Genomic DNA, 21,259 nt, shown 5'->3' on the forward strand with positions numbered 1-21,259 from the left:
TTTTTTACCCTTTCTTAAATATATTGTCGCAGAGGTGCCACCAGTGTTGCTGATGGACTCAGCTTTGGCCAGCGCCAAATCCATCTTGGAGGCAGCTGGAACTACTGTCTCTCTGATATGGGGGCAGTTCCTGGTGTCTTCTCACAGAAGCCACCCCTGCAGTTCCCCCCCCCCACCCCCCCAAAACCTTGCCACATAAACCCAATATGGGTACACACAAGCCCAGTGAACCAGCAGAACTACTTATATTTACATGTTTAAAGTTTGACCCTAGTTTGAACCCTAGTTTTATGCAATCAGTTGCAGGCTTGAGCCTCTTAAGAAAATGGTGTTTATAGTTCTTGTCTGGTAGTGTTCCATCTCAGACACCTTTTTACACTACTTCTCTCCCTGCAAAGGAACAAATTCATGAGAAAGAGGAAGAGGATTATTACAGAAGCTGTATCTCCCCAGTATCTCAGCACCACCAGTGTGTGGTGCTGTACTCACACCCGCCTCTTGCAACGAGAGCCACCATTTGCTGTCATGCAGCACGCACCCATTTTCCTTGTCTTGGTGCTCTCCCTCAGATGTCTTGTGGTTAGGTAAGACCGGAGTTCTCTCAGTGCATTAGTATTTGAAAGAAAATAGGGAGAAATATTGAGACAAAAGGTTGGTCATGTACCTGACCATAACCAGGTCCTGCACTAGATAACACCTAGTAAACTCTTTTATTAGTCGTCTAAGCCAATGAAAGAAAACTTTCAAGATGAAGCATTCAGGAATTTCTCAACCTCAGACTTTGTTTCCCTCTCCATCTCTCGCTAGTTACATTTCTTTGATGTTTAAGATACAGCAATGGTTTATGAGCTAGTGACTTCCTATGAAATGTAAATAATACAAGGAGGGTATTGGAACTCCTAATGAGTGTAGAGCCTACGTGTGTTTAAGCATGTACAGGATTGAGATTCTGATTTGTTAGTAGTTATTTCTAAACAATGGATGGAGGTTTTGGCAAGTCATGAACAGTTGTTTTAAAGTTAATTTGGAACACAATATAAAAGAACGTTGCATATCCTCTGGTTTTGACCATTGCTGGCTTTGAAATGAACTTGTGATGATTCCTTGTCTGTGGATTTTTTTCTTTCAGATGGAGCAAACATGTGATGATATAGATGAAATGTTCAGCAATTTACTTGGGGAGATGGACATACTGACCCAGGTAGATAATTCTTTTTTTCCATTAAGAAAAATAGCTATTATGTGTTAGAGAAGAGAGGCAACTTTTCTACATTTTTCATGTACCTCCATTCTCAATAAATACAGATATATTTTTTGAAAAACCTTCAACTAAGTTTCTCTGCTTGACATTTAAAACAAGTGGCCTGAAGAATAAGGTAATACCAGTGCAGGCTAGATTGTTAAAGGGAGCTAACTGCTTATGAAAGATGTTTTCTCCAAAAAAAAAAAAAAAAAAAAGCAATTTAAATTCCTCTGGACTCGGTCCCAAAAAAATTGAAAGATTCTGTCAAAACAGGAAGAGTTTGACTCAGAATTTTCAGGTATGAATGCTTTGCATTCATAATAGGATGTAGCCTGAGTGTCAAATGTAAACTTTGGAAATGAAAATGGCGTTTTGAATATATGCATAAGAGTAATCTCTAGATATGGCAAAATACTAAATTACAGCTAGGGTGGCATGCAAGAATTTATAGAGACATTATTGCCAGTGCAGAATACACTCTTGAGAGGAAACTATAAATCAGCATGAGCCTATTTCTAAACCTATAGTCATGGAATACTTCCTGCAAAAGCTGATGAAAGGAGAATTTTTATTTCTAAAAAAAGCCCACAAAGTCAAGAAATTTGTTGTATTTTAATAAATGCATGCTTGAAAACACTTAAGCTGTCATCCTGGATTCTGTGTGAGTTTGCTTACAGCCTCTGTTTTGAGAGGTCTTTCCTCTTGGTGAATCCCAGTGCTTCCCAAATTAAATACCAGTAATTCTGAGCTACAGCATAGGAATTGTGCTTAAACTGTGTGAAAGCCAAAATTTCATATGACATTCTTACCTGTCAAATCACAATACTTTGCCCCTTGGTAGCCTTCCTGCTTTTTAAGGGCTTTTTATAACCATGCATATTTATTTTATATGTATATAAAAAGGGAGGGGTTTAGGGTAATTTCATTTCATTATTATGAAAATTAACAAAAGACTGCTTGTGATAAATTTTACCTCCTCAGATTGGACACAGCACTGTTATGAGTGCAGGTGATTGGAAGAGAGTAAGAGAGTGAGCCTCTTCTCTCTCTGCTTATGAGTGCAGTACTGGGTGGGATGGGACATGTTCCTAAGATGGAGACTGACTCCTCCTCTTCTCTAAAGTGCTGGCATCACCTCTTACCTCAACATTGTATGGGAGAACGAGGCAGGCATGTCTGAAAGCCTGAAGACTTTCAGTTAGCAGACTCGCATCTGTTAATTCCTTTAAACTCTTAATTTCCAAAATGAGACTGGAGATAGTTTTCCACCCTTTTTCACCAATCTGTCTGTTCCTAAAGTAAGTGTAAATGATAGAAGCACACAGAGGTGCATTCACATTGCATAACAAGGCTGAAAAATAAATGCAAATTCAGAATTGGGCTTTTATTCTATTTCTGTGTACTTAATTTTAAACCTTTTTTAGCATTTTGATATTTTTATCTTTAATTTCCCTTTGCATGTATTTTCATTTTTTTTTCTGCACTTTTATGGCCATTGTGAGATGTTACGACTTCTTGTTAGATTAGTAATGAAAGTATTTCCTTTATGCTCTTACAGTCAGTTTCATCAATACATTTTGTGCCCTCCCTTTTTCTCACATATTTTTTTATTCTGGCACTGTAAAACTACCTCATGTGCTTCATTTCTCCCTCTTCCCCTATTTATACCATGTCAGTTTTTATGAGAGTGAGTATTAACACAGAAACAGCGTTTAAAGTTATCACTGCTTTGGTTCCCAGCTCTGTATAACTTCAGAAGAAACCAACGCATCCTGGGTGGGAAATAGGTGAAAAGAGATGCCAAGAAAAACATTTGCATTAATTTTCATGGAAAACGCCTGTCAGTTTCAGGCAACTCTACAAAATGTAAATGCCTCTGGTTCAAATTGAGTATGAGCACCAGTAGACAAACATCTCACAGGGATGTATGAACAAGGGTATAGCTTGTAGGATACATGAAGTAATCCTTCCATTCTGCGCAGCATTGGTAAGACCTCAACAGTGAAACTGTGTCCAGTGTTGGCACTGCACTTTGAGGAGAAAGAGGGTCGACTGGAGAAAATCCAGAGGAAAGCAATGGGAATTATGAGAATGAAAAGAAACATGACCTGTAAGAAAAGATTGCATGAGGCTGTTTAGTCTAGAGAAGAGGAGACTGAAAGCAATCTTAAAATACATCAAAGGCAGCAGCAGAGCAGAAAGAAGTACTTGGTTCGTTATGTCCATGGAGAGTAGGACAACAGGGAATGGTCTTCAGCTGCAGCAAAGTAGTTTAGGATGAGCATCACAAGAAATGTTTGATGGCAGGAATAGCGATATCGATTGTGAAGCAGTGGAACAGATTGCCAGAGGTGGTGATGGAATTTATCTAATAGGAAGCTTTTTAAATCGGGTTAGGTATACATTTTTCACATATGACCCAGGTGTAACTGACCTGCCTTAGGACAGGTGAATGGTCTAGACAGACCCTTGAAGTTCCTTTCAGTCTTCTCTACAGTGTTTGCTTATTAGAGCTATGGCCTTCCTCACTGTGGAAGGGAGAATGTATCTTTTTCTTCTCCACTGTATGCACTTTTCCTAACTTGTGAAGCACTGGTTCCCTGCCTGCTTCCTGAACAACAAGGCACAAACTAGGAATTCTCTATTTAACTATGCAGATTTGCAGTTTACATTGCAAACAGCAGCATGTTTTGTTCTTTGTTGTGTTTGGGGTTTTTTTTTTTTTTTTTTGCAAACAGCATGAGAAAGCAACAGCTAGGTTACATTTATATTAGTAAATAAAGTACTCTGGAGCATATGGCACTGCGTAGCTCAAATTTGTACACAATGAAACTCTTTCAACACCCTCCCCCATCCCCTTGCAAAAACCCCACCAAAACCTAAAAATCAGTCTGCCTTTATCCACTGTCTCTATAGAAACAGCCCTAGCCTCTGCTGTTACCCACACCAAGCCCAGGTGTTGCCTGACAAGAGTTGCAGTTGGCATGGGTCAACGTTGTATTGAGAAGCATGCAAAGTGTTAAACACTTGGCATGATTGAGACAGTGCTTGAACCATTGTCCTGGCCCTATTTAGTTTACCAGTCTAGGCATAATCCCAGAAGCTAGTGTGTGTCATTCTGTTCCTTGAAGAAGAATCACTTTCATTAGACAAATTGAGGTAATTGATTTACAAATGTTAATGTCTGTAATAGTCATTATGTCATCAGATACCTGTTTTTTTTTCTTCTACCTTAACAGAGTTTAGGAGTGGAGACTGTACAACCTCCATCCCCCAAAGTGTCCAACAATGAATTTAGCTTTACAGTTGGTTTTAAAGATTTAAATGGTAAGTAGCTGAATGGACTCTTTCATGCTTTTTATGCTTATTTAAAATACCTCACAGCAGCAAATGAGAAGAAAAACTTCAGGCACCCTTGATCAAGAAAAAAAACCAAAACCAAACCAAAAGAAAAGAACCTGTTTTGCTGGAGGGGGAGATATATTTGTGTGTCTCAATTTAGGAAACTTCCAAGGAGCCAAATTTTTTTTAAAGAGACATTGCTCAGTCTTATATAGGAGTCTGAGCGTAGAGGAAAACAAAAATGAAAAGTCCCCCAAATAACTTTGTAAAATGCAACCTTTTTTATGTAAAGATTTAACTTAATAGAAGACGAAGTTCCTCAGTGTGAGGTCAGAGCTGCATAAGCATTTTTGTCCAGGGGAAGTATCGGCTTCAACTGCTTCCACTTTACATTGCTTATTCTCATTCTGGTTTGCACTGTCACTTTTGCATGTACAGCTGCTTGTTGAGGCTGTGTGATGAACCAAATGAGGGAATTTATCCAAGTTTAAAAAAAGAACCCTCCCTTTGGTTTTGTTTGTGGGGGTTTCTGTTGTTTTTTTTTTTTTTCTGGGGGCTGGTTGTTTGCATTTGCCTGAGTTGGTTTTAACCTGTGTTTTTGTCCCAGAATCAGTTCACTATTAAGCTACCTAATGCCTCTACCAGCAAAGTGGGTAGAGGTATGTAAATAGAGAGGATCATAAGCCAATTTTTCCACTGAAAAGAAAAGCTTCTGAAAATACTCTGTTAGCATAACAGGTAAAGCAGAGTAAACTGAGGCAGTCTAGTGACATGTTCACACTTAGTCTCATGAATGACCTATTCGTTGTTGGACTAAATTAGCATTGTTGAGTATCTAGTTCAGCACTCTGCATCCCTTTCCAAAATCCCACTTAAAGCTTTCCCAATTTGTGATTTTTTTTTTTTTTTAAACTAGTCTCTTCAAAGAGGTTTAAACCACTGAATCTGTTGGTTCTTAAAGAGCTTTTCTCTTCTAGAAAGCTAAATCATCCTACAGGATGTTACTTCACAGGATCTCTTATACCATGGCTAGTTCAAACAACCAAAGAAAAAATTGCATATGAAGTTCCAGTATAGGATTTTATCTTACACTCTGACAGAGTAGAAGAGAGAAAGCAAAAGTTACAATATTTCTATGATTGATAAGATGCTTTTGAAAAGAGCCTGTCTTGTTTGTTCTTTGCTTAAAGTATCCTCAAAATCCTGCATATTACATGAGGTATGTCATAGATGTTGATCACACAATTACTGATGTGCTACAAATAATACCATACAATTTCCTGTGTCTTAGAACTCTCTAATTCTGCTTCATGTTAATTTTAGAATTGTAGAATAGTAGTAATATATGAAGATATTCTTGATCTAGGCCTCAGTTGCATCGTTTGTTGTGTGCTATATCAAAACTTGCTAAGCGTATATACTTAAGTAAATAGCCAAATGGGAGCTAATGGAAGTTCTTTCATCCATATCACTAAGCATGTGCCCAGAAACCTTGCTGGATCAGGGCCAGGTTTCGTAACATCATAAGGGCCTGAGACTGTATCACTGATAGTGAAGCTTCCTGTCCTGTTTAATTTGTATTCATAGAGTTCCTTGTACTCTGAACTTCAGTATGACCAGATTAATGGCTATTCCTAAAACATGTTTGTTTCTTGAACCCATTTAAAATGTTGTTTCTTTTCCCATAACCCTTATATCTTACAGTAACCATGCCTTCTGCAATTTAATCTCCACTGAACTGGAAACATAGTATTTTGCATTGCACTCACTGACACATTTTGTGGTTTTCTTTACAGAATCTCTAAGTGCCCTAGAGGACAAAGACCTGGATGCTTTAATGGCTGATCTTGTAGCAGACATAAATGAGGTTGAACAGAGAACTTTACAAGCCCAGAAAACTTCTGGGAACCAGCAAAGTACAGTCACTCAGGCTTCAACAGGCTTGGATCGTGACATTTATTCTAAATCAAGTCCTTATGTTACCATTACTGGACAGTTTGGGGATGACTTACCCCCTCCACCTCCAGACCCTGATTTAGACCTTCCACCACCACCACCACCACCTCCTCCTGAGCCACTCACCCAGGTAAGCCTGGGTGGAACATTGTTCTCAGCATTCAATAGTTCTTGTAATTTTGCAAGTGGTATTTGGCATTGGAACAACAGTGGATATCCCAGGTAAAAACATCTTGGGAAGGTTCTGTAATGATGAAACATGCGTGATCTGTGGAGTGGGATTTTTCTATTATTGTGGGCTCAGCAATTTCTGCCTGTTCCTTGACGTATTGCCCATTCCTTCACCTTTTTAATCATCATTTTGATAGCCCAAGACAGGCACAAATCATTGCAAATGGTTTGTTGTAATGGAAAACTTGTCACTGGATTTTTTTAATAAGTGGTGATCAGATAATACCTTCTCATAGAGAACTTGGCTTTGGCATTAGTGCAAAGCGTGGCCAAAGATCCCATGTTTTGTGAAGATGTCACTGTGTTTGTTCATTGCAGTCTGTGCTATTGGTACGGATGAGAGGGTTCTGTGGATGTTTCCCAGATCCATCCCTGGCCTAACTGATTTCTTGCAATAAGAAAAGCTGTTCAGTTGTGTAAAACTCAACGTTTGCTAGGAGACTGTCTGCAAGGCTGAGCACAAGAAGTACCTCTCCTAATCCCAACACAGAATCACTCTGCTTTTCTTGGTCTTGTCTTTGAAGGGAAGTAATGAAGACCATCTCCAATATAGGACAAATGCTCTTTATTGAGGAGGTGCCAAAGTTATCAGTATATTTATAAACAATTGGCTTACCTGTATACTGAAATTTCAGACTTAATACAACCTCCTCCGTGTTTGTGTTTCTTGCAGAGCTGTTTTAACAACTGAAATTAAATGCGGTATTTCTAGTAGAAGCCGTAGAAATTCATTTCTTTGACATGAGGTTGTGGAGAGGGAGATAATGTAAGAATTCTGCCCTGTCACAGCCCTGTGGGGAGAGTACGTGCATTAGAAGAGTGATGCAGCCCAAAAAAGCATGAATCTGAAATCATGAAAGATCTAAAACTATCTCTTTCAGTATTCATATGCATAGTAACTATGATGAAGAGAAGATGTTTACATTTAGGGAATGGAAAGATTTTAGGGAACATGAAAAGTGCTCTGTCAGCCCATGTAGAACTGTACCAGTCAGTTTTGCTTAAAACCATGGGCAATTCATTGCAGTTTAAAAGTCCACACAAACTGAATATGAATCACCTCACCATCACTGCTGCCCCTGTGTTTAGCATCATACAGCAGACATATTTAGCAAAAGGAACAGAAAATTTGGTAGGAAGAGGACCTTTCTGATTATACAAAAAGTGATTCACTGGATAAAGCTTCATTTGGTGCATAGGACCTTTCAGTGCTGTTTGAAGAGTGAAAGTCATAAACATGTGGGAGGAACTTCTCCATTTTTATGTATCTCAAAGATAATAGTTAACTTCCTATCTTACAGGAATATCAATATTTGCAAAATCAGCAGCTAGACAGCTTCAGAAGCTGAAGTCTTTTATTTAACTAGTGTAATTGATATAGAAGAGATGCTGTCAAGATAAGTTCTGTCCATTGTCCTACAAATATGTCCCCATCTTGATTTAGACTCATGACCTGTAAGGAAGTACCAAGCTTCTGGTACAAATAGTCTGGTTTGGAAGCGAGGAAGTATGGTCTGGAACAGTAGCTGGTTAGGTGGGCTGAGACTGGCCAAACTGCCAGATTCAAGGGCTAGTAATTGATGGTTTGCTTACTGGTAACAGGTGGGATCAACACTGAGGCTTGTATTCTTTAACATTTTCATCTGTGACCTGAGTGATGACATAAAAAATAATCTGCAGATGTGCTGAAGATACTTTTAATTAAGGGCACTCACTGAAAAGATGAATGGCATAACTTCAGTGCAGGGGGACCTTGAGAAGCGTAAGGACTGCACCACCAAAACCCTCAGAAACCCAGCAAGGTACAAGGCCCTGCGCCTGGGGTGGAATAACTCCATGCATTTGTACAGTTTGGGAGGCGACAGGCTGAGCAGCAGCCCTGCTGAAAAGGAGATGGCATCCTGGTGGATGCCACATTGAATAAGAACCATGAGTGCAAGGTCACGTCAGTATGGGAAACTGGCCTGTGTTGGGAGGAGCATGGCCAGCAGAGAGAGGGAGCCATTATTGCTTTCTCTTGGCACTGGTGAGGCCACACCTGGAATGCTGCATTCTGTTCTGGATGTGGAGGTACTGGAGAGTGTCCAGCAGTGGGCTGGCCAGGGGCATGGAGTGATCAGGGGCCAGCAAGGACAGGCTGAGGGAGCTGGGCTTGTTTAGTCTGACAGAGGAGGCTGAGGGGTGATCTAATGACAGCCTAAAAATACCTGAAGGGTAGCTACAAAGCTGGTAGAGCCAAATTCTTCCATGGTAGTGTTAGGTTATATAACAAGGGGCAACAGCTACATGTTGTAGCTTTGTAGTGTTGGACAGGACATTAGGAAAACTTTTTCCATTTCAGGTGGTGGTGTAGCACTGGAACAGGAGACCCAGAGAGACCACAGATTCTCTTTCTTTGGAGGTTTTCCAAACTTTGCCAGGCAAAATCATGGCTGACCTGATCTAGTGTTGGTGACAGTCTTGCTTTAGGCAGGGAGCCATGCTACAGACCTCCAGACCTCTCTTCCAGCCAGCACTTTTATGATGCTGTGATCTAAAGCTCACTGAAATCAACAGTGCTGCACAGTTCTTTCCCTTGAGTCTTCTACTGAGCCAATTCTCTGTTAGCTGACATCCTGCACTACCTGAGGGTCAAACAAGATTTCAGAGTGAAAAGAGGATATACTTGCTAAACACAACTGGAATTCTATACACAAAAACATAGCTGGAAGTCACTTCTGTCTCTCTCAATTAAAGTGTTCCTCTGAGATAGTGTGCTGAGTTAAATCTCGAGCAGTGTTTTCTGGTCTGTTTCCAGATACAGGGAGAGGGCAGAGAAGGATGGGAACAGGAAGTATAGGCATTTCTAAGGAATCTGTCTGCAGTAGTTGATTTCCTCATTAAGGCACTGGTTCTGCTTTCTCCCGCAGCCCTTGTCTCATTTCTGATACAGGTTGTATTCAAATACTGATGGCATACCCATTGTGTGGCTTACTGTCCACAAAATTGCCTATAGGGCTATTACACAAGTTGCAGTGTGAATGATGGAGGTAATAACCACTTAAAATTAATATGGAAATAACTGATTTCAAATTAGTATTTACTGTCTTGGTTAGTATTTGCTTTGACATGACATTTCTGCTCAGTAGAATGAAATGCAGCTGTAAATGGAATGTATTTTGTTTCATCAAAATCCATGTTCCTGTTAGCCAGGATTCTTGGTAAATGATTCTTGAGCCAATCAAGGCTGATGTTTTGTTTAACATGTCTGGTTGTCTGTAGTCAAATAAGAATAGTGTTAATTATTCCCAATGCACCTGTGATACTAAGACTCTATTCTCTAACCTTTAAGTGTGCCAAAATTAAGAAATACGGCCTTTCTTTCAGGGAAGCATAAAGCTGTCTCATAAGTTTCCGTCAACTCTGACGTTTCTTTTTAAAACTGTGCTTAAGCTAAATAAGGCTTCTACATTTTCTATGACATTATCTGGATGACTTTTACATGCTTCTGTTTGAAGATCCAGAAGACATGGTGGTGATACTGTACTGGGAAAACAAATCATTTAGCCTGTCAAAGCATTTCTTTAACAGTGTTAAAATTTTGCATCTGATATGTTATTTACTTTGTATCATTTCCTTTTTCTGCATTAAGACAGGCAAAGGTTATGAAAACATGAAGGCTCTCGGGTGATAACTCTGTTGCACAGATTTGTACAGTGCGTGAACTCTGTTCAACATGGGTCACATGCAGGTGAAGCCTGAGTTATACCTGCCTAAAATTTTCGGCAGAAAGTCTGCCCACACCACACTCAACCACTTTGGTTAAGATGCTTTTCTGGCTTCCTGCAGAGAGGTGTTTTGAGATGGTAAGGGGAAAGCCGTAGTGTGAGAGGCTGTGTGCTCTTCCTTCTGTAGAACAGTCAGCCTTACTGCGAAAGCCACTTTTGTCCAACAGCTTCTGTTCAACTACAGAAGCTATTTTTGGATTCTCAAAATTAAGCATCTCTGAGCTGTAGCAATGCAAATTTCCATACCTGTGGAGAGGAAAGAAGACTTTTTTTAACTGATTGCCTGGTATTTATAGCGGAGAATTTGACAACAGCAAACATGCCTGAAGCCATCTCTTTCGGGTTGCACACCTCACCTTGTATTTTTGACATCCTAAAGGATGCTAGTATCCAGGGGAAGCAGTGATAAAACAAAAGATGTTTAGTTCGGCAAGAGGGATGTCAGTCATGAGTACTTTAGTTATGGTTGAACCTGCCTCAAAGCTTGGGATGAATAAGATAACCTTCTTAGCTCTTTTTTTGCTTTGATTCTATGGTATCTCTGTAAGAAGGAGGTGGTGGCAATGGTTAGTTAGGCCTAGTTTCTTGCAAGTGCATTTCCTATGAGTTACAGCTATCCTGGGTTTCTCAGTACAAAGACCACCAGAATTACAACTTTAGGGTAGAAAGTGGAGGCTGAAGGTTAAGACAGAGAAGAATCTTGTGTGGAAACAGGGCAGGCAGGAACTTTCTCCCACAGTCATTGACTGGAAGTTGGTTGCGCCTGTGAGTACTGTAGGACAAAATCCTACCCCTTTAAAACAAAGGAAACCGCAAAAGTGAGAGAGAGCAACAGGGACAGTAAAAATCAGCAAAGAGGCGAGAAAGCAAACACAAGACAGTTTTCAGTAGGGGGAGCAGGGATTTAAAGTTGGTAAGAAACCGAACCCTCCAGAAGGACTAATAGTCAAAGGCAGCCCCAGGAACCACAGTTACTTGCTGCCCAAAATGTACTTTTCCAACTCTGTATGTGACTGGGGGAGAGTACTGGAAGATAGATGGCAAAAAGAAACAGTCACAATCTATACACCAGTCACAGAGGCAACAGTAGGCACAGGCATCTGGTACATCTACCTAAGACTCTCAGCAGCTGGGCATCCAGAGTCTTCCTGGATCACAAACCTCACTGATATTAAGAGAGAGGCATGATATTGATACAGCTGCTTTGTAAAAGAAGAGCCAGGTGATACTGAGATTTTTAGGAATCTTGCTGTGGCATTCAGCAAAATCTGGAATGAACTCGAGTGCTCTATCTAACTGTGTCTATGTTAATATGAATAAGTCCATTACTAGAATAAAAAGCCATGATACCAATTTAATGAGGTGTTCCTCTCAGTAAGTATGTGTGCAGTAAGAGCTCGTATGTGGCAAGTGAAAGAATTCAAGTAAATTAATGCATTTAACAGGAGGTGTAAAATTGTAAGTGGTATAATTGCAAGCCAAGTTTTCAGTAAGATCCTAAAAACTCTGGTTCTTTTAATGCTGTTGAGAGGCAACTTTTCTTCCAAGAGACTGTATCCACAGTGCTGTTCATTCAGGCTAGATCTTCCTTCATCTTCTCTTTTCTATCAGCTGCAACCCATATGGAAACATAGAAGAGTCCAGTTTTCAGGCATTCCTGTAACATTTGAGGAACAGAACATGTAACAGCTGTATGACTGGGCAACAAAAGGAAGTGCTGGACTTGTAAATCGAAGCTTTGGGTGGAGGATATTAGCTCAAGGAAAGCTGGGGATTCCTTGTAACTATGAAGTTTCCTATGACAAGCCTTATGTTCTGGATATAAATAACAAGAAACAACTCTTTTCAAGTAGACATAAATTGCTGGCCTTACTTAACAAGAAGTATACCAAATAACTTGTGTCTTTTCAGGAAGAACAAGAGGCACAGGCTAAAGCTGACAAGATTAAGCTTGCATTGGAGAAACTGAAGGAAGCCAAAGTTAAAAAGGTGAGCCTTAAAATAGTGAAATGCTACCATAAGAGCTACCAGCTAAGTATCTATTATCATTCTTCTCAATAATAAAGTTCTTACTGAAACTTAAAACTTCTAAAGATATTCTGTAGAGCTGTCTTGTCATCCACCTGAAGAGAAGTCTCTGGAAGAATGCTGCCTCTGAGGGACTCAGTTTTAAGAGGACTTGGAAGGCTCTGCCTCTTATTTCTTCCAATGTTGGGGCAAAGCCCACTGTTCTGATAGATTACTTCAGAGAAAGTGGAATGTACATAAAAATATTGCTTATTTATGCTGTGCTGATTCCAGAAGTATTAAACATTTCTTCTACAATGGATGTGGATTTAGCTAATCCCAATTAATTAATGAGGTTCGTCTTGCTAAATCTTTTCACAGCAGTGTAATAATGTACAAGGATAATAGAAATGATTTTAGACCAACAAATTGGAAAGATTCCAGCCAGTGTCTGCACAGTGCTGCAGTGTGTCATGTAATTATGCCCACTCATCCTAAGCTAGTGTTCCAGCTGAACTCAACAGAAGCTGCAGATGTTCAGTAACTCTGAAAAATGGATGTGAAGTAAAAACAGTCATGACCTTTCAGTCTTGCTCAAATAGGAGATGGGAAGTGCTGGAGACCAGAGCTTGCAGGGCTTCCAAGAAGAATTGAAGCTTCCAATAAATTTGGGGGTATCCAGACTTGAGACGATGCCCACAGAACACTATACGTTCAACTTCTGAGAGAATGTGTTGGGAGGATTTCACCAGTGTTGTCTTTGAAAAGCTCTGTAACTAAACTTATGACTGCTCAGTGGTCACCCTCTTTTCCTTGCAATCTTGTCAATCTATAGAAATAGCTGAAGGGAGGGTGCAAAGAGGATAGAGCCAGGCCCTTTTCAGTGGTGCCCAGTGACAGGACCAGAGGCAATGGACACAAACTGAAACACAGAAGATTCTATCTGAACATCAGGAAACACTTTTTCACTGTGAGGGTGGCTGAGCACTGGCACAGGTTTTCGAGGCAGGTTGTGGAGTCTCCCTCCTTGGAGATGCTCAAAAGCCATCTGGACAGGGTCCTGGACAATGGGCTCTAGGTGGCCCTGCTTGGGCAGGGGATTGGACCAGATGACCTCCAGAGGTGCCTTCCAGCCTCAACCATTCTGTGATTCTGTGAAGATGGAAGCTGCATGCATGTTTCTGAGCAGTCAATTATAACCAGACAAAAATACCCTTTTTTCCCTAGAGGTGTTGTAGATTGTGCATGTACACCATTTCTTTTTCTCTATAATCTGCACTATGGCTCTACTTATTTTAGAGAGGAAGATACTTAACAAGGGTTGGAATCAAAGCAAGTTCATGTCTTTTGTTACATTTGCTTTTACTTTTCAGAGATAGTGTAGATTTTCTCTTGGGGTTCATCACTCTCTGCTTCTACCTGTTCTTTAACAGAGATTGTCTCTCTAGTACGAAAGCTTCTTATGTACACATTTTAAAATAAAGAGCTATTTATACAAGACTATATGGAGAAATCCTCCCAACTCACCAGTTTAGTTCCAGCTTCCATGTACTGATCCTGTAGACAAGTTTTCTTCTGTTTTCAGTAGTAAGGGAGCATTTTAAGTACTTCCCATATGTATTTGCAGTTCTTTATCACATTTTATGTACTTCAGCATTTTCTTGTGTTGTTCCTCCCTGAAAAAAAGTGCACACTGTTTCTTGTTTAACAAATACTTCACAATATGAAGAAATAATGAGTGTGTTAGGTTAATTTGGTCAATATAAGTAAGTCATCTGTTTGCTTTATTGATGGGTGTTAGACTGCTGCCCCTCTTAGTACAATCTGATTTCAAGTTAGTCTGTTGACATGGCTAGATTCTTTCGTTCTTTTTCTCATTTAAAACTAAACTTTCCATATTTCTAGCTTGCATTATGGACACTCTGTCCTTTTGTACTTGGTTTCCCTATCAAGCATTTTTCTTAATTGCACATCTAGTAGATTTAGAGAAGAGATTAACTTCTGCTTTTTCTCCATAGCAATTTCACCTTTCCTGAAGTCATGCACAGGACAAGGTTCAATTTCCTTTTTTGAGAAAAGGTCTTTATTTTGGTGGCAATATAATGTGAAAGCTTCCAAGCTGTTTTATTCCCTCAGCTCACTGCGGGACAGGGTGCCTTTGAATCAGTAATAACCTTCAGCCTTAATCTTTCTTATCTGTGTTAGCAGATTCAGACTAGCCTTTTACTTGCTTCTGAAATTAACTGACTCTTCTGTGACTCTGTACTCAGCTTGTTGTCAAGGTGCACATGTACGATAACAGCACAAAGTCACTAATGGTGGATGAGCGTCAGGTGACACGGGATGTTTTAGACAATCTGTTTGAGAAAACCCATTGCGACTGCAACGTTGACTGGTGTCTGTATGAAATGTACCCAGAGCTGCAAATTGGTAAGTGGTGTAGTGACAGAGCATATAGCAAATAGATATAGAGCCTCCTATGCTATAGGTAATCTTGAAAGGATAATTAATAACATTTCTCCTGCCCATGTGTCCACTGGTGTTGGAACATCGCAGTCTGTGATTTGAGGGATGCTGCAGGAATGTACTTGAGCTGTTCTTGCTGTGGAAGTGAGTCTTCCATTTGTCCATGCTGTGAGCTGCAGAAGGCTCCTTGCCTGCCACTGTTTCCATCATTCTATTTTACACAAAATGAAGGGTCCATGTGAATTTCACTGTGTTTGTCAACACAGTGACAGACCCAAACACACCAGTACTCAACTCTACCCTTTGAAGAGAGGTTGCCGTGCTGAAGTGCTGTCAGCAAGCTGTTACATTACTGGCCAAACAAATGTTGTAATTAAAAAAGACTGAGAAGTGTTTTAGTAATTTCTAATGCTTTTCACTTGTAATAGTCATTTTCTTAAGTGTAGTTGTGGACAGGATATTGCTCTCTGACGGGGCTGCAGCTCTGCTGGTGGTACCTCATGATTTAGGAAGTAACTAACCTGGCGTCCAGGTCCCTAGGAAACAGCTGTGCAAAACTTACATATTGTTTAGTGCAACTTAATGAGTTTTGTTTCAAAAAGGCTTCAAGACCTGATTAAGAATAGAGTATTCTCTAATTGTGAGTTATTTCAGAATCTTTTTATTGTCCAGGCTGCAAAGGTAATCACATCAAAAGGAAAAGGAAAATTGCCACAACTTTCTTCCAGGGTCACATTTGACCTAGAGAAACGGGAAATTGTCAAACAGCCTTTAGCATTCTCAGTTTACAGACACCCAGCAGAGATGTAAAAATACACAAAGAAAATTAAGTATCGATATTGCACTTTAAAAGAGCCCCAGGAATAATCATCCCGCTAAACTAAAACAAAGAAATGTAAAAACAGTTGGAAAAAGCGTAACTGCTCATGAGCAAGGAGCTGCTAGTAATAATGGCAGAGATGTTAACCGCCAATCTGTTCTTTCTACTCCGTTAAGGTGATACATGAAGCAGCGTTGCTGCATTCTTTTGTACCTGCTTATCTTAACTAAGAAAAGACTGGAAATGTCATTAGACCCTAGAAATGTCACAGATGTCACTTTGAATAGTTTTAGAGCATTTTCTTGTCTTGGAAAGTTGCTTCCTCTCGTCTAGTGTGACTTGGAGAAACATTTCTGAGTGTTAGGATGACAGCATATAAATATAAACAGATTGTTTTCTGAATCTCCGTAATCATTAACAACAATGTACTCGTGTTTCTTCATAATCTGGATAGACATTTTGAATTCCCAGTCACACCATTAAAACTGAAGACATCAGGGAGATCATATGCTACAAACATTGGGGTTAATGGTTAGACTTTTTTTTTTTTTTTTTTTTTAAGTAAAACTTACTTGTGTTACTTCAGTCCCAGCTAATGCTAGGTGCTTTGGGTTAGGGTGTTGGTATTGTAAGGAATTACTCTTGTAATGAATAAAAACTATTTTAGAAGTCAGGACAGAAGAAGAGTAGGAAAGGAAATAAATCAGTAGTTGGTTCAGGAAAAAAGGAAAGTCTATGAACACCTGATGCAGAGGTCTATCATCAGGTCCAAATCAGCTGGGAATGGAGCCTTTTTGTTTGCAGAAGGGAATTTCAATATGGATGGAATGGTACATATTCTTTCTGCTTCCAGTGCACAGCAACATGCAGTTAATTTTGTTCAAAATCAAAACAATGTGAACTATTCTTTATTCTTGTGAGTATACTTCTTGGCAGTTTTAGATAGCTCTATTACTATCAGCATACTTAGAAGACAGGCTTTCCTGCACTTTCCCTTTCTGCCTGCTTTCCAAATTAGTATTCAAGAGAATAAAATTACATATACTTTAAGAAGCAAATTTGAGCAGCAGATATTTCAGGCTGAACTGAAAGTCCAAGCTAGTTTTATATCAGAAGTTCCTTGACAGAGTATCTTATATATACTGTTATTTTGAAAGACAATCATTGCAAATAAAATAAGCTACAGTTTTAGATTAATTGCTTGTTAAATATCACAGATAATCTCAGTAGTGAGATGGTGATATAATACTGGGCTGTACATACCAGCATGTATTTTGCAATAAAGAGTATTTGCCTTATAATAGGCATCCAGATTTGACTTTTTTTTTGTAACAATAATTATAAAAAAGACCCTCCTGGGGATGGTAAGATCATACCTTTTATACAAGAAAAGCCTGGTACTGGAAATGAACAAACAAAACTATATGTGGCAAAAATTAGTGTTAAATAACTAGCGTTATGACCTGAGAATTATTTTACGGCTATCCTGGACTATAAGATACTGTTTACCCTTCAAACCGTTACTTCAATTTTATACAGTGCTTTGTATTTCCAGTGCATTGTGGAAGTATCAGTTACTAAATGAAAAGTGTTATGTTGCTTGTGTGTTAAAAGTTGCTGTGTACATGTGAACTGGCCCTGAAGTTAATCTCATTTTGTGAGTTTAATTAATTCACAAAATTTAGTTTTGATGGGACATACTGAACCCTTGTCAAAAGTAACGAGTGTTAAAGAAAGCCTACAAAATGTATGCTCTGTTATCTCCTCTTATACTAGGCCAGTCTGGGCCGTTGAAAGATGTGATCACCACAGACCACTGAAATAGGAGTCTAGGTGTTCCCAGGGAACTGCCAAAATGATACGGAAAATTAGAGCTGGGTGAACTCCCTGCCCCAATACTGAATTTGTAGAAGAATGCAGTTTGGGTCCCTCCAAAATCACCTGTCAAATTATGCTCAATTCCTTTTCCTTCCAAAGGGGGTTTATGTGACTGTTCAGCTACTTTATACAAGTGAAACCGCAGAAGAAGAGATCGAAGTTACATAACCTCAGCATACACTGTGACTTTCCTGGGTGGAGGGTCTGGGTTCAGATCAGCTCAGGAAGGAAGAGAACTGACATTAGGTCTCCCACATCTCTGGTGAGGTTTTTAACTACAGAGATGCTGGGTGAAACAGTGTATCTTCACATCAGTTCTCAGTCTGTCTTCCCATTTCCTCTGTTTTGCTAGTTCTGTTTTTAAATGCAGTTGCTTGAAACAAAACATTTTATTTTCAGTGCATAGAATTCTTTCTGCTGACAAAAAGCAATTTCTCATTTGTTGCAATAAGTAAAAAGACAAGGGAATAAGTTTTTACTTTTTTTTTCAATTCAGTAGCCAAAGTTAACACATAACCCCCCCAGTCATACTGCAAACCTTAAAAAAAAAAAAAAAAAAAAAAAAAGGCAAACAAAAGCAGAAAGGCGTTGAGAGACATGGATGTAACCATCTACTCTTAGTGGTTCACTTGTTTCCATCCTTTGCAGTGTTTGGGCAACAGCACAGAGTTGCAGGAGGAATCCAGGAGCATGCCAGCACTACGTAAGGCATCTTCTGTAGCTGATTTGCCCTTCTGCATGACACTATTTTCATGTGGTTTTGCTGCCTTCTGGGCAGTAGAAAAGAGTGCTGGACTGTCCGGCTCTGGGCGAACACTGGATAATGATTACATTCTTCCACAGGAATTTCTGCAGCCTCAGGAGAGGGGAGAGAGAGTTTGTGTCTTACATTACCTTTTCTGTCTCTCCAGAAAGGTTTTTTGAAGACCATGAAAATGTTGTTGAAGTGTTATCAGACTGGACTCGAGACACTGAGAATAAGATTCTGTTTTTGGAAAAAGGTGAAAAATATGCTTTATTTAAAAATCCCCAGGTAAGCTAACATGGTATTTGGATAAGAGTCTAAAATTATGTCATTTCATTTGTATGCTGCCTATTGCATTATTAATTTGCTTTCAACTCTGTCAGTTTAGAATTAGAGAAAGCAAAACTTGTACTTTCAACAAAAAAAACCCCAGAATGTTGAATGCAAGGATTTGAAAATTAGTGCTTTCTGTTCTTTTCTGATACTATTTTAAAGTCCCGTCTGCAGTGGTAAAAAATGAAGCATGTAGTTCTCCACCGGTACAAGCTGTTGGTTAGGCACAGCTCTCAGAACTGGGGTGAGATGGCTCAGCTGTAAAAATCTCTCCTTTGTCATTACTACAGTTTCTCCACTATTTCTCCTGATGAAAATCAATGTTTCCTTGAAGGTCCAGTTTTTGCCAGGTGTACATCAAACTTCATAATGAGTATGCTGAGTACTACAGAGAGTTTATCTGGATTTCATTTAGACTGGGGAGAAGAATTGGGTGAACAGTAACTTGTGCACACTAACTTTGTGAAAAGAGGGTCTGCACACTGAATTGCATCAAATTATTCAGGATAGCTGTATACACAAATGATTCATTTCTTGTGATGTGTGGTCAAAACCGTATTTACAAACACCCTAGCACATACAGTTGATGGATTCTGGGGCACTAGATCTTTTCCCCTTGTCAGCGGTCTGTTAGCTCACAGAGCATCTGGTTTGTTCCTGAGGGCAGCAAGAGAAAAAAGAGCAATTCGGTATTGCCAAAAAAATAAGTCAATTACATAATTTGCCAGCAAATCTCAAAGCTGCTCATTAGGAAGTTGTTTGTTTTTTTTTTTTTTTTTTTTTAGAATGAGCCAGTGTTTCAAATAAAACCTGCAGAGAGGAAGTTTCCTTTCTTGACATAACAAGTATCCACAGTCAGGTAAAGAAAACTTACCCTGCAGCGTACACGGATTGATGTTGATTTTTAATATGAAACAGCAAAGCCAAGTTTGGAAGCAAAACATACATGATGGCTCAAGATGTCATACTTTCTAATGCACATAAACATACCTAGCAGCAGAGGTTCGATTGTACATTTGATTTGTACACTAGTAGTGTTATTTGGGCAAGGCCGTGAACCTCCCATAGGATGTAACTCTTTGATGAAGATTCTGAGCATTTTGATTGCAATGAACTTTAGAAATAAACATAACCTAAACCAAAACCAGAATAAGAGTGTAGCTCTGTCCTCCCATCTCAGGACATGCTGAGCTTGGACTGGACATGTCTGCAGTCCTTGAGCTTCAGCCCCTCTTTGATAAGCTCTAAAATGAACAGCCTAAGGAAACTGGGTCAGTTGCAGCTATCACACTATTGAAATATTTGCCAGTAATAAAGTCTAACCATCTGTCAGGCTTAGTAAATTCAAACATTGTGAGACAGGCAGAATAGTGCAGTCATATCGGCGGTTTGTCTTTTGGGCAGAGAATAATCAGTATTGTACAAACAGAGCTCACACTAGATAATGAAATATAGTAAAATACATGATATGGAGTGGGTCCCTGAAAAGGTAAACCAAGTGAAAGTGCTGAGTTGGTGGGGGGCAGGGTGTATGATTACTTGCAGCAATTATGGTGTAACCAATGAGAAGCTGAAATCCAGTGCTCTCATACTGTATTCTCAGTATATTCAGCCTCCTTCTCCTAGCTCAGTCAAGGTTGCCTCATAAACTCATTTTGCAAGTACAGAAATTGCATAATGTTTTTTTTGACACAGCCAGTGGTGGTAATGCAGCAGCAGGTGGATTCCTTGTTGGTCTTATTTAGTGCTCATTCTGTTGGAGGCTGTCTGTGGAGATCTCAGAGTTTTGTAACTTGCAGATATTTTGCTGGAAAAAAGAGGCAAATTCCAAAGGTGGCCAGGTTCTCAGACAAATTAATGGTACAAAATTTTCGTTACAGAGGTTTGATGCAATTAAATGCTTTAAAAAAATCTTACAAAGATGTCCAGATGCATTGCTAAAACAAGTGGATCTCTGGAGAAGGTCTATGACCTGTGACAATATTCATTGTTTCTTTCTGTGAACTAGTTATATACCTGGTAGAGATTAAACAACAATTAATTAAATGTGTTTCATTTTCTAAGGAGGAACTGAGGTTTTGAAATGCAGGATTTATCCTCTATGTCTGTGCTAGCAACATGCTGCTCAGCTAATGCCAGTGGGTTTTTTTGAAGATTGTAAAGTATTTGGAATACGTTTTAGAAAAAGCATCTGCAAAATCCTCAGGTGTCCCCCTCTTCATGAAGACAGGCACACTTTTGCCCTTTCCTCACCGTGATATAATTTACCCTGCAGCATACTCACAGTAAAAGACTGTTCCATGAATGGCATCAGTGACTCATCTACAGAGATGGAGCATCACAAGTCTATGACTAATGAGTGAAACAAAAATACATATTGGTACATGCGCAAATAAAGGTGATGCTTTGTCATGTGGTTGAGTGATGCCGTGCTTGACTCTTGAAAGGAAAGGTTGTCAGGTCTCAACACC

The 21,259-nt window shown here is 39.4% G+C and overlaps 1 protein-coding gene across 2 annotated transcripts in view; it reads left to right on the top strand.

Moving 5' to 3' along the window:
- APBB1IP (amyloid beta precursor protein binding family B member 1 interacting protein) overlaps positions 1 to 21,259 on the top strand; it is a 72,643-nt gene that overhangs the window by 16,026 nt on the left and 35,358 nt on the right. For both annotated transcript variants that reach the window (XM_052804608.1, XM_052804599.1), the window contains exons 2-7: positions 1,130 to 1,201; positions 4,483 to 4,570; positions 6,382 to 6,671; positions 12,451 to 12,528; positions 14,817 to 14,976; positions 18,622 to 18,743. In XM_052804608.1, the coding sequence (XP_052660568.1) occupies positions 1,130 to 1,201; positions 4,483 to 4,570; positions 6,382 to 6,671; positions 12,451 to 12,528; positions 14,817 to 14,976; positions 18,622 to 18,743 (810 nt within the window). The remainder of the gene's footprint in view (positions 1 to 1,129; positions 1,202 to 4,482; positions 4,571 to 6,381; positions 6,672 to 12,450; positions 12,529 to 14,816; positions 14,977 to 18,621; positions 18,744 to 21,259) is intronic.

This window comes from Harpia harpyja, chromosome 1, assembly GCF_026419915.1.
Source record: "Harpia harpyja isolate bHarHar1 chromosome 1, bHarHar1 primary haplotype, whole genome shotgun sequence".
Classification (NCBI taxonomy): Eukaryota; Metazoa; Chordata; class Aves; order Accipitriformes; family Accipitridae; genus Harpia; species Harpia harpyja.